This window comes from Heterodontus francisci, chromosome 29 (genome assembly GCF_036365525.1).
Source record: "Heterodontus francisci isolate sHetFra1 chromosome 29, sHetFra1.hap1, whole genome shotgun sequence".
Taxonomy (NCBI): Eukaryota; Metazoa; Chordata; class Chondrichthyes; order Heterodontiformes; family Heterodontidae; genus Heterodontus; species Heterodontus francisci.
The window spans coordinates 19,581,742-19,595,677 of NC_090399.1; the positions used below are offsets into that span (position 1 = coordinate 19,581,742).

A 13,936-nucleotide genomic window follows, 5' to 3' on the forward strand; every position below is an offset into this window, starting at 1 on the left:
AAGAGTATCAGAGGTTCTACTTGAGGTGGGATTTGGGGAAAGTTGGCCGTCGTCTGATGGGGGCAGGGGGCAGAGGTGAGGAAGGGCAGAAAATAACCAAGAGATTTCTGCAATGTTATTCACAATTACAGTTGCCTCACTAGTGATAGACTTTGACATGATTTGTTTTACATCGTTGTAACAAGCTGAAGCAAACAAATGTTGCTTTCCCAAATACATGGACAATTTATCTTTTAAAATGTAAAGAACAATTGGAAAGAATGACTTTTTGGTGTTGGTGGCAAGGACACAAAAATCGAAATCAGTAACTGGGAGCATCACTCCAGAGGCTGGCTCTCCTTTGTTGAGTAACATTTTTCTACTGATCCCTTTCCCATCCCCTTCTCCAGCTCTGCTCAAGGTTCAAACTTATTTGAAATGCGGTTAATTATTGCCGTGTTGTTACATAAATCCCAGCGTCTTTTGTCCAGTCCACTCAGTGTCCGCTTGGATCTGTGAAGGCTGTAATTTTGGGATCAGTTGGTGCAATTCTTGTTTTTTGAAAGTTCTTTTTTGCAGTTATGTATCAACGACTGTGGTCATGGATGATGTATCTCTTCGGACTCACCTTGCAAGCTCTTTGGCAATGTGAATATGATGAAAAAGTGGCTGCTGGAAGCCTCAACAAGACCCAGGTAAAAAGAACTAAGTCCGGCACAGCTTTTTCAAGCCAGGAACCGGTGGCTTGGATGGGGAAATATGGGACGTGGGGGATTGAGCCACTGAGACCAGGAAGGTGTTGAGGCTACATTTCTTGCCTGTGCTGATGGCAGACAGGGGTGACCTAAAGCAGGCCTCTTTTTTTTTTCGGGAGGGGACAGAGAATTCAGCCTCGACCTCTAGCTGCTGAATTGCTAGCCTGCTGGAAAGCGCGTGTATGCGCGTGTGATGCCCTCTGCGGTTAAGCAACTTGCTGCGCAGTTTAGTCCGTGGGTCTGTGAGCTGAGTCTCCGGAGCCGCATGCGGCTGATTAAGGACTCGTGCGGCCACTGACTTTGACCGATCGGACCTATTTTGACGGCAATTAAATAGCTTGTTTCGTGTTTGTGAACTTTTATTAACATTGTACTTGTGAGAAAGTAGCATTCAATTATCAACTTTTTTTTTGTAAAATCCTTTAAAATATTGTTGAAATGGCCTGTTTTCCATCATTATTGGCATTTACATAGCAGCATTGCGGCTGTTACGATCGCGCAGCTTTGACTAAATTTCAAAAGATGGCCCTTCTTGATGCTAAAGTTGCCGATCCCCGGCCTAGGCCCACATGTGAAGAATGGTCATCAGACTGAGTTGTCAAAGAGGAGGCCAGTGCCATGTAGCAGTACAAGTCCGAACAAGCCAGGATGGAGGGAAGATAGCAGCCGGGGTGGGAGAGAAAATAAAATGGTCAGATGTGTCGCGGAGGGAGGGAAAGAAAAGGAAGAGGTAGAAAATGCCACTCAATGACTCGGCGGTAACTTGGGGCAGGATGGGGCCAGGAGGGCAACCGTTGTCACTGGTACGAAACTTGCACGAAATAAAGCATCATGTCGACACTGCTGTACATTAAAAAGACCTTGGGGTAGATCTTGGCGTTGAGTGATGGTGCAAGATGGACGACACTGAGGTGGCAACTCCATTTTACATCATTCCCGCTTTGATTCCAATGGAAGTAAGCGCAGGGAGAGATGAAAATCTGGCCGCCAACTCAACACACTATTTCCCAAAGTCAACAGCTAGCCCGCTTTGTCTTTTATGAAAGCGTTTGACAAACTTCAGTGGCGGACGCACTGGAAGGATTGTGTGTTGGCTTTACCAAGCATTGCGATGATGCTTACCGATGTGGTTTATAGATTGCGCCCTGCAGTTAGAAACAAACACAAAAAAAGTGCACTTTTTCCATGAGGCTCGTTGCCTCTTTACACAGGATACACAGACGTTATGGGGATGGTTACTGCGTCCCTCCACTAGCTGAACAACAACTTGCATTTATATAGCACCTGTAGCGCAGTAAAGTGCCCCCAAGGTGCTTCACAGGAACGATGATCAAACAAAATTTGCCACCAAGCCACGGAAGGAGTTTTAAGGACAGGGGTCAATGAGGTAGGTTTTAAGGAGCGTCTTAAAGGAGGAGGGAGAGGTAGAGAGGCGGAGAGGTTTAGGGAGGGAATTCCAGAGCTTGGGACCTAGGCAGCTGAAGGCACGGCCGCCAATGGTGGAACGATGGAAATCAGCCAGGATTGGAGATGCACAGAGATCTGAGAGGGTTGCAGGGCTGGGAGAGGGTACAGGGATAGGGCATGGCTCATTTTCCCAGCAGTAACATAAAGCAAGAAAGAACCTGCATTTATATAGCGGCTTTCACATCCTCAGGCCAACCTAGTGTGCTTTGCAGCCATTTTGTTTTGAAGTGTTGTCATTGCCGTAATGTAGCACACAGCAAGCTTTCAGGAACCGCACTGTGATAATGACCAGAAAATCTGTTGGTTGAGGGATAAGTATTGACCTGTTACATGAAAACACAAGCAGGCCATTCAGCCCATCATGATTTATCTGAGCAGTTTGCTTTTTCCCTTTGTGCATCCATGTTTGTTTTTCATTTGTGGATGTCGCTGGGCGAGGCCAGCATTTGTTGCCCATCCGTAATTTTCTGTGAAATGAGTGGCTTGCTAAGCCATTACAGAGGGCATTTTAAGAATCAATCACATTGCTGTGGGCCTGGAGTCACATGCAGGCCAGATCAGCTAAGGACATTAGTGAACCAGATGGGTTTTTACAACAATCGACAACGGTTTTATGGTCGCCCTTAGACTAGTTTTTTAGTTCCAAATTAATTGAATTCAAATTTCACCATCTGCTGTGGTGGGATTTGAACCCATGTCCCCAGAGCAGTAGCCTGGATCCCTAAGTTACTAGTCCAGTGACATTACCACGACGTCACCGCCTCCCCAGTTTGCAAAGTGATTGCGCTGCTCTCTGCCTTGGCTGGAGGGACTGAGCACAGCTGTGGCGCAGTTGGGAACACTCTCACCTCTGAATCAGAGGGTTGCAGTTTTAGGCCCCATTCCAGAGCCGTGAGCAGAAAATCAAGGCTGACACTCCCAGTGCAGTACTGAGGGAGTGCTGCACTGTCAGAGCTACCAGCTTTTTGAATCAGCTGTTGAACCCATCTGCTCTCTCAGGTGGACATAAAAGATTCCATGCCACTGTTTTGAAGAGGAGCAGTGGAGTTTGTCCCAGTCTCCTGGCCAATATTTGTTGCTCAACTATCATCACAAAAACAGATTCTCAGGACATGTTGTTTCTGGGAGCCACTTTTCCTACATTACAACAGTGATGACACTGCAAAGGGTACTTCATTGGTTGTAAAGCTCTCTCGAATGTCCTGAGGTTGTGACAGGAGATATCTAAATGCAAGATCTACTTTTCTTGTTTGGAGGACCAGGAAAATTACAGTCCCCTCTTCAGTCCCTGAAATAGATAATTAGGAAGGAAACACACGTTTTGCTTGTTTTGTCACCCAACACTGGTTCCAACTTGGGAATGCAATAGGTTACTGATGAGGGAATCTTCAGAGCACACCAGCCTTACAAGGACTCAGCGGTATGTATGACCTCTAGTTCTAAGCCATTGATTACGGAAAGATATCTAATAAGTTACTAACAAACAGAGGTTAGGCTATCAGTGGCAGCTGAAAGCAGGTCCTTTAATCATGTAAACACATAAGGTCACAGAGCAGGTTTATCATTGGATAATTGAGGGGTCGGGGTTCAATGGTTTATATATAGAATAATGGATACCTGGGAGTGAGTTACAGACTGGAATCTAATCGAGGGGTTCAGATGGTTTATATATAGAATAATGGATACCTGGGAGTGAGTTACAGACTGGAATCTAATCGCGAGGTTCAGATGGTTTATATATAGAATAATGGATACCTGGGAGTGAGTTACAGACTGGAATCTAATTGAGGGGTTCAGATGGTTTATATATAGAATAATGGATACCTGTGAGTGAGTTACAGACTGGAATCTAATCGAGGGGTTCAGATGGTTCATATGTAGAATAGTGATTACCTGGGAGTGAGTTACAGGCTGGAATCTAATCGAGGGGTTCAGATGGTTGGGTAATGGTGTGGCTGGTTTCCACTGTTCTCCTTGCAACAGACCACAGCAATTGTTTTTGCTACGAGTGTCTTAACCCCCTGTTTTGTATTTGTTAAATAAACAGCTAGTGACTGATTTCCTTGTTGGTTTAAAACAAATGCATGGGAACATCACCACCTGCAAGATCCCCTCCAAGTCACACACCATCCTGACTTGGAACTATATCGCCGTTCCTTCACTGTCGCTGGGTCAAAATCCTGGAACTCTCTTCCTAACAGCACTGTGGGTACACCTACCCCAAATGGACTGCAGCGGTTCAATAAGGCAGTTCGCCACCACCTTCTCAAAGGCAATTATCTGGGCAACAAATGCTGGCCTAGCCAGCGACGCCCACATCCCATGAATGAATAAGAAAAAAATTCTGGTTTTCTATTCTTCCTGCCGAAGTGGACAACCCCACAGTTTCCCACATTATACTCCATCTGCCTAATTTTTGCCCACTCACTCAACCTATCTGTATCCCTTTGCAGAGTTATGTCCTCCTCACAACTTGTTTTCCTACTTAATTTGTATCATCTGCAAATTTGGCTACAATACACAGTCCCTTCATCCAAGTCATTAATATAGCTTCTAAATTGTTGAGGTCCCAGCACTGATCCCTGTGGTATGACACTAGTTACAGTTTGCCATCCTGAAAATGTCCCGTCTATCCCGACTCTCTCTCTTTTCTGCCAGTTAGCCAATCCTCCCTCCATGCTACTGTATTACCCCCTTATCTTGTGCAGTAACCTTTTATGTGGCACCTTACTGAATGGAAGTCCAAATGCACTACATCTACTGTTCCACTTTATCCACCCTGCTTGTTACCCCCTTTCATTAAACCAATTTGACTCTGCCTGATTGCATTATGATTTTCTAAATGTCCTGCTACTACTTCCTTAATAATGGATGTAGCATTTTCCCAATGACAGATGTTAGGCTTACTGGCCTCGAATTTCCTGCTTTCTATTGCCCCCACCACCCCCCCCCCCCCCCCCCACCTCCCAACTTTCTTGAATAAAGGTGTTACATTTGCGGTTTTCCAGTCTGCAGTGACATTTTTAGAATCTAGGGAATTTTGGCAGATCAAAACCAATGCATCCACTATCTCTGCAGCCACTCCCTCTGAGACCCCAGGAAACAGGCCATCAGGTTCTGCCAGCCTTGAGTCCCATTAGTTTTCCTGGTACTTTTTCTCTCGTGATGGTGATTGTTTTAAGTTCCTCATTCCCTTTTGCCTCTTGATTTTCTACTATTCTTGGGATGTTTTCTGTGTCTTCTCATGTGAAGACGGATACAAAATACTTGTTCAAAGCCTCTGCCATTTTCTCATTTCCCATTATTAATTCCCCAGTCTCACCCTCTAAGGGACCAATGCTCACTTGTCTGTTTTTATATTTCTTGCTAGTTTTCTCTCACAGTCAAATTTCTCCCTTTTTTTTAAGTCATCCTTTGCTGAGGCAACCAGGGATGGGTAACAAATGCTGGCCTTGCCAGTATTGCCTCAATGATAAGAATGAATTTTTCAAAATGATTAAAGATGAGAAGGTGTATAGGTGACAATCCATCACAAATGTGGGCTTGGCAGCACTAAACCCTGTCGTGAGTTACAAGCTGTTATCTAACTGGCAGATGTATACTCACAATTCCCAGTGTCGCTGAGCTCACCATCCTGGGTTACAGTACCCTTTGCACAAACATATTAAATTTCCAAAGCATATCACAGACCATTCCTGGTCCATGCCAGTGTTTATGCTCCACAAGAATTTCCTCTAACCCCTCTTCATCTCACCCCATCACCATCTCCTTCTATTCCTTTCTCCTTCATCTGTTTCGCCTTAAATATATCTGTGCTATTTGTTTCAATCACTGCCTGTGGTAATGAGTTCCACATTCTCACCACTCTGAGTAAAGAAGCTTCTCCTGAATTCCTTATTGTATTTATTAGTGACTATTTTGTATTTATGGCCCCTAGTTCCGGTTTTGCCCGCAACTGGAAACATCTTCTCTCCGTCTACCCGATCAAATTCGTTCATAGTCTTAAAGGCCTCAATCAGGTCACCCCTCAGTCTTCTCTTTTCAAGAAAAAAACAGCTTTAGTCTGTTCAATCTTTCCTGATAGTTATCAGCTCCTAGTTCTGGTATTATTCTAGCAAATCTTTTTATTTGCACTTTCTCCAGTGTCTCTATATTTTTTTTCATAATATGGAGACCCAAACTGTTCACAGTACTCCAAGTCTGCACAAACCAAGGTTCCATACCAATTTAACTTAGCTTCTCGCTTTTTCAATGCTCTCCCTCCGGAAATGAGGGAGTGTTTTGTTCATTTTTTTATTGGCCATATTAACCTGCACGCGACTTTTAATGATTTGTGTATCTGTATCCCAGATCCGTCAGATCTTCCACCACATTTAGACATCTATTTTCCGAGCAGTACGTGACCTCCTTATTCTTCTGACCAAAATGAACCACCTCACACTTATTTACATTTGCCAATAACATGCTTATTCTCCAAGTATATTTTATCTTTTGATTAAGCGCAAGTCAGTGCTCCCAACATACAGTATGTGCTGTTGTTGTGACAAAAGAAATTTCTGTTCATATCTAGGCACTCTGGATATCCCCTTCCCAGCAGAAGGAATTAATCCTCTCAACCAGCTCTTGGTAGGCCGACACTGTGTTCTAGTGAGCTGCATAACTAGGGAAGTAGAGAGGGTTTTAAACTGAATAGTGGGGGCGAGGGATCAAATTTGGGAAGATATGGTAAATCAAGGAGTAGAGACAAGGCAAGAGAGAAAGGTATTAATATGAGAAATGGTAAACAGACTGTGACAGGAAGGGACAGAGCGTACAAATCTAAGAGTAAATCAATAGGTAAGGCTAGAAGTTACGAAAATAATAAAAGGACACAACTAAAGGCTCTGTATCTGAATGCACATAGCATTCGAAACAAAACAGATGAACTGAGATCGCAAATAGTAATAAATAAGTACAATCTGATAGTCATTACAGAGACATGGCTACAGGACGACATAGATTGGGAGCTGAATATTGAAGGGTACATGGCATTTAGGAAGGACAGGATGTATTGTACTTAGATTTCCAGAAGGCATTTGATAAGGTGCCACATGAAAGGTTATTGCAGAATATAAAAGCTCATGGTGTAGGGGGTAACATATTGGCATGGATAGAAGATTGGTTAGCGAACAGGAGACAGAGGGTAGGCATAAATGTGTCATTTTCTGCCAAGATGTAATGAGTGGTGTGCCACAGGGATCTGTGCTGGAGCCTCAACCTTTTACAATTTATATAAATTACTTAGATGAAGGGACCGAAGGTATGGTTGCTAAATTTGCTGACGACACACAGATAGATAGGAAAGTAAGTTGTGAAGAGGACATAAAGGGGCTACAAAGGGATATAGATAGGTTAAGCGAGTGGGCAAAGACCTGGCAAATGGAATATAATGTGGGAAAGTGTGAAATTGTCCACTTTGGCAGGAAGAATAAAAAAGAAGCATATTATCTAAATGGTGAGAGATTGCATAGCTCTGAGATGCAGCAGGATCTGGGTGTCCTAGTGCATGAGTCGCAAAAGGTTAGTATACAGGTACAGCACATAATTAGAAAATATAATAGAATGTTATCGTTTATCACAAGGGAATTGAATACAAAAGTAAGGAGATTATGCTTCAGCTATACAGGGCAATGGTGAGACCACATCTAGAGTACTGTGTACAGTACCGGTCTCCTTATTTAAGGAAGGATGTAAATGTGTTGGATGCAGTACAGAGAAGGTTTACTAGACTAATACCTGGAATGGACAGGCTGCCTTATGAGGAAAGATTGGACAGGCGATGCTTGCATCCATTGGAATTTAAGAGAGTAAGAGGTGACTTGATAGAAACATAAGATCCTGAGGGGTCTTGACAGGGTGGATGTGGAAAGGATGTTTCCCCTTGTGGGAGAATCTAGATCTAGGGGTCACTGTTTAAAAATAAGGGGTTGCCCATTTAAGACAGAGATGAGGAGAACTTTTTTCTCTCAGAGGGTTGTGAGTCTTTGGAATTCTCTTCCTCAAAAGGCGGTGGAAGCGGAAGCTTTGAATATTTTTAAGGCAGAGGTAGATAGATTCTTGATAAGCAAGGGAGCGAGAGGTTATCGGAGGTAGGTGAAATTGTGGAGTAATCAGTTCAGCCAGGAACTTACTGAATGGCGAAGCAGGCTCAAAGGGCCAAGTGGCCTACTCCTGCTCCTAATTCAGATGTTCGTATGACACTGAATGGCCTGTTTTCCTGGGGGAGGGAGGACTGAACCCTCCCATGAGCACTTCCTCACTCCCAGTGGAGATGACATTAACCCTCTTACCCACTTCTTCACCATTGACATTGACACACTGCACAGCCAGCTTCTGGTACAGGGGAATCAACACTGTCGCCCACCCAGTGCCAGTCACTGTGAGACACCAGGTACCATAGTAACTATTTTAAACTAAACGAACCCCCTCCCCACCACACCCACCCATCGGGAGACTGGCAAGATTGGGGAGGGGGGCAAAGCTGATTTTACACCCAACGCCAATTTGACCCTCCATTGAAGACGATGTGTAATACTGGGCAGAATGTCAAACCAGCGTTCCAGCAGATCTTGTGGGAATCCCGCCCAGTGAGTTTGGTTAAAATTTCTTCCACGTGTTCTTAACGGGGGCTGAAAATAAAGCAAAGCAAGCTGTTTATTTCTGGGGTGTGGTGGGAATAGAATTGAAAAGCAGAATATTTAATTTCACCTTGCACAGAATCTTGAATTGGACCACACCTGCAGTACTCGACTGGTTATATTATTAAAAAGGGTCTCGAGACATTGGAGAAGGTGTAAACAATATTTACGAGGAGGACCCAAGAACTGGGAGGTTATACTGATCAGGAAAGATTAAACAGGCTGGTGCTGTTTTCTCTAGAAAAGAGAAGGCAGGGGTGGGGAGTTGATCTAATAGAAGCCTCTAAAGCTATGAGGAGGGCTCAAGAGGTAGACGTAGAGAAGATGTTTCCAGTTGTAGGCAAGAGCAGAACTAGGGGCCATCAATACAAGATAGTCACGAATAACTCCAATAGAGAATTAAGGAGAAATTTCTTCAGCAAGAGAGTGGTGAGAATGTGGAACGCACTACCAAAGGGAGTGGTTGAGGTGAATAGCATTTAATGGGAAGCTGGATAAGTGCAGGAGGGGGAAAGGAACAGAAGGTTATGGCGATAGGGTGAGATGAAGAAGGGAGGGAGGACGTTCGTGAGGGCAGGGACATTGATATGGACCAGTTGGGCAGAATGGCCTATGTTTGTGCTGGAAACACTTTGTAATATTTTGTAACTAATGCTGTTAGTCGAGATGGTTGTGTTTGCAATCAGTGCAGTGTTTCCCTGATGGGGTTTGTTTTTCCAATTCCTTCCACAGTACTCTGGCACATGGTACTTCGTCATGATGGCAGCAGACTCGGAGACCTCACTGCTTAAATTCAGGGCCATGGACAGTGCAGTCTTCCTGCTCACACCCATGAAGGCCAAGGAGAAGCTGCACCTCCGGGGAGAAATCCGACTCAGACAGTACGTTATTCACTGCTTACATAAGCTTGGATTTCACCACACTTGTACCTCTCAATATGATCAAAGAGCTGGCACAGGCACGATGGGCCAAATGACCAACTTTTGTGTTGTATCTTTATATGAATCTATATCTATTATTCTATGTATATATATATGAATTACCAAAACCCCTCAATTAGATTCCAGTCTGTAACTCACTCACAGATATCCATTATTCTATATATAAACCATCTGAACCCCTCGATTAGATTCCAGTCTGTAACTCACTCCCAGGTATCCATTACTCAATATATAAACCATCTGAACCCCTCGATTAGATTCCAGTCTGTAACTCACTCCCAGGTATCCATTATTCTATATATAAACCATCTGAACCCCTCGATTAGATTCCAGTCTGTAACTCACTCCCAGGTATCCATTACTCAATATATAAACCATCTGAACCCCTCGATTAGATTCCAGTCTGTAACTCACTCCCAGGTATCCATTACTCAATATATAAACCATCTGAACCCCTCGATTAGATTCCAGTCTGTAACTCACTCCCAGGTATCCATTACTCAATATATAAACCATCTGAACCCCTCGATTAGATTCCAGTCTGTAACTCACTCCCAGGTATCCATTACTCAATATATAAACCATCTGAACCCCTCGATTAGATTCCAGTCTGTAACTCACTCCCAGGTATCCATTATTCTATATATAAACCATCTGAACCCCTCGATTAGATTCCAGTCTGTAACTCACTCCCAGGTATCCATTACTCAATATATAAACCATCTGAACCCCTCGATTAGATTCCAGTCTGTAACTCACTCACAGATATCCATTATTCTATATATAAACCATCTGAACCCCTCGATTAGATTCCAGTCTGTAACTCACTCACAGATATCCATTATTCTATATATAAACCATCTGAACCCCTCGATTAGATTCCAGTCTGTAACTCACTCACAGATATCCATTATTCTATATATAAACCATCTGAACCCCTCGATTAGATTCCAGTCTCTAACTCATTCCCAGATATCCATTATTCTATATATAAACCATCTGAACCCCTCGATTAGATTCCAGTCTGTAACTCACTCCCAGGTATCCATTACTCAATATATAAACCATCTGAACCCCTCGATTAGATTCCAGTCTGTAACTCACTCACAGATATCCATTATTCTATATATAAACCATCTGAACCCCTCGATTAGATTCCAGTCTGTAACTCACTCACAGATATCCATTATTCTATATATAAACCATCTGAACCCCTCGATTAGATTCCAGTCTGTAACTCACTCACAGATATCCATTATTCTATATATAAACCATCTGAACCCCTCGATTAGATTCCAGTCTCTAACTCATTCCCAGATATCCATTATTCTATATATAAACCATCTGAACCCCTCGATTAGATTCCAGTCTGTAACTCACTCCCAGATATCCATTATTCTATATATAAACCATCTGAACCCCTCGATTAGATTCCAGTCTGTAACTCACTCCCAGATATCCATTATTCTATATATAAACCATCTGAACCCCTCGATTAGATTCCAGTCTGTAAATCATTCCCAGGTATCCATTATTCTATATATAAGCCATCTGAACCCCTCGATTAGATTCCAGTCTGTAACTCACTCCCAGATATCCATTATTCTATATATAAACCATCTGAACCCCTCGATTAGATTCCAGTCTGTAACACACTCCCAGATATCCATTATTCTATATATAAACCATCTGAACCCCTCGATTAGATTCCAGTCTGTAACTCACTCCCAGATATCCATTATTCTATATATAAACCATCTGAACCCCTCGATTAGATTCCAGTCTGTAAATCATTCCCAGGTATCCATTATTCTATATATAAGCCATCTGAACCCCTCGATTAGATTCCAGTCTGTAACTCACTCCCAGATATCCATTATTCTATATATAAACCATCTGAACCCCTCGATTAGATTCCAGTCTCTAACTCATTCCCAGATATCCATTATTCTATATATAAACCATCTGAACCCCTCGATTAGATTTCAGTCTGTAACTCACTCCCAGGTATCCATTATTCTATATATAAACCATCTGAACCCCTTGATTAGATTCCAGTTTGTAACTCACTCCCAGGTATCCATTATTCTATATATAAACCATCTGAACCCCTCGATTAGATTCCAGTCTGTAACTCACTCACAGATATCCATTATTCTATATATAAACCATCTGAACACCTCGATTAGATTCCAGTCTGTAACTCACTTACAGATGTCCATTATTCTATATATAAACCATCTGAACCCCTCGATTAGATTCCAGTCTGTAACACACTCCCAGGTATCCATTATTCTATATATAAACCATCTGAACCCCTCGATTAGATTCCTGTCTGTAACTCACTCCCAGGTATCCATTATTCTATATATAAACCATCTGAACCCCTCGATTAGATTCCAGTCTGTAACTCATTCCCAGATATCCATTATTCTATACATAAACCATTTGAACCCCTGACCCTTCAAATATCTAATTTAAATCTGACAAACATGTTTTGTCCTTATTTTTCTCAATGATTCCCATTGGCAGGTTACCCTCTGTATGTGAGTAATCTATTGGGACTTTATCTGAAAGCTCTCAGACACTTTCTTTCTACTCTGATCAGTCCAGATTCTCCATCCTTTCCATGTAACTGAAACCATTCCAGGGAGGCATTTCATTCTAACCCCCCCTTTTGGTAACTGATGGGTTTGTATGCAGTGCTGGTTTTACATCCTGACTGATTTTACTCTCCAAAGTCAGCAGTGCACAATATTGGGCGGGGAAGTAAAACCGGCATTCCAATGAATTCTGTGGTTCCCTGTCCAGTTCAGTTAAAATGACTCCATACTCTCTATGTATTTCTGATTAGAGTGCGTGTGGGAGAGTGAGGTTATATGAAACTTCCAGTAGCCTGGTTAGGGTACACTTACAGTACCATTCTCCACTAGTGAAAGGATGTAGAAGCACTGCAAAAAGTGCAATAAAGATTACAGAATCATAGAAAGTTTAAGGCACAGAAAGAGGCCAGTCGGCCCATCATGTCTGTGCCAGCCAAAAAATTATACACCTATTCTAATCCCACCTTCCAGCATTTGGTCCGTAGCCCTGCAGATTACGGCACTTGAGGTACATATCCAGACTCCTTTTCAATGAGTTGAGGGTCTCTGCCTCAACTACCCTCTCAGGCAGTGAGTTCCAGCCCCCATCACCGTCTGCGTGAAAAAGTTTTTCCTCATCTCCCCTCTAATTTTTCTACCAATCACTTTAAATCTATGCCCCCTAGTCACTGACCTCTCTGCTAATCAGATTTCAATCAGATTGCCCCTCAGCATTCTCTGTTCCAAGGAGAACAACCCCAGCCTATCCAATCTTTCCTCATAGCTGCATTTTTCCATTCCTGGGAACATCGTCATAAATCTCCTCTCTACCCTCTCTAGTGCAATTACATCCTTTCTGTAACGAGGTGACCAGAACTGCACACAGTACTCAAGTTGTGGCCTAAACAATGAGTTATACAGTTCCAGCATAACCTCCCTGCTCTTATACTCTATACCTCAGCTAATAAAGGAAAGGATTCCATATGCCTTCTTAACCATCTATCAACCTGTCCTGCTGCCTTCAGGGATCTGTGGACATTCACTCCAAGGCCCCTCACTTCCTCTACACTTCTCAGTATTTTCCCATTAATCATGTGTTCCTTTGCCTTGTTTGATCGCCCCAACTGCATCACCTCACATTTCTCCAGGTTGAATTCCATTTGCCACTTTTCTGCCCATCTGACCAGACCATCAATATCTTCCTGCAGCCTACAGCTATCCTCTTTGCTATCTACAAACAACCAACCTTTGTGTCGTCTGCAAACTTTTTGATCATGCCCCCTACATATACGTCCAAATCATTAATATGGACCACAAAAAGCAGGGTACCCAGTACTGAGCTCTGCGGAACGCCACTGGAAACAGCCCTCCAGTCGCTAAAACGCAGTCAACAATTACCCTTTAGTTCCTGCCACTGAGCCAATTTTGTATCCACCTTGCTGCATTTTCCTGGATCCCATGGGATTTTATTTTTTTAACCAGTCTGCCATATGGGACCTTGTCAAAAGCCTTGCTAAAATCCATGTAGACCACAT

At 42.9% G+C, this 13,936-nt stretch overlaps 1 protein-coding gene across 1 annotated transcript in view; it reads left to right on the forward strand.

Annotated features, from left to right (window-relative positions):
- Nucleotides 1-448: 448 nt before the first annotated feature.
- Nucleotides 449-13,936, forward strand: part of apom (apolipoprotein M) — a 52,605-nt gene continuing 39,117 nt past the window's right edge. The window contains exons 1-2 of the mRNA XM_068009554.1: nucleotides 449-674; nucleotides 9,611-9,759. Of these exons, the coding sequence (XP_067865655.1) occupies nucleotides 561-674; nucleotides 9,611-9,759 (263 nt within the window). The 5' untranslated portion in view covers nucleotides 449-560. The remainder of the gene's footprint in view (nucleotides 675-9,610; nucleotides 9,760-13,936) is intronic.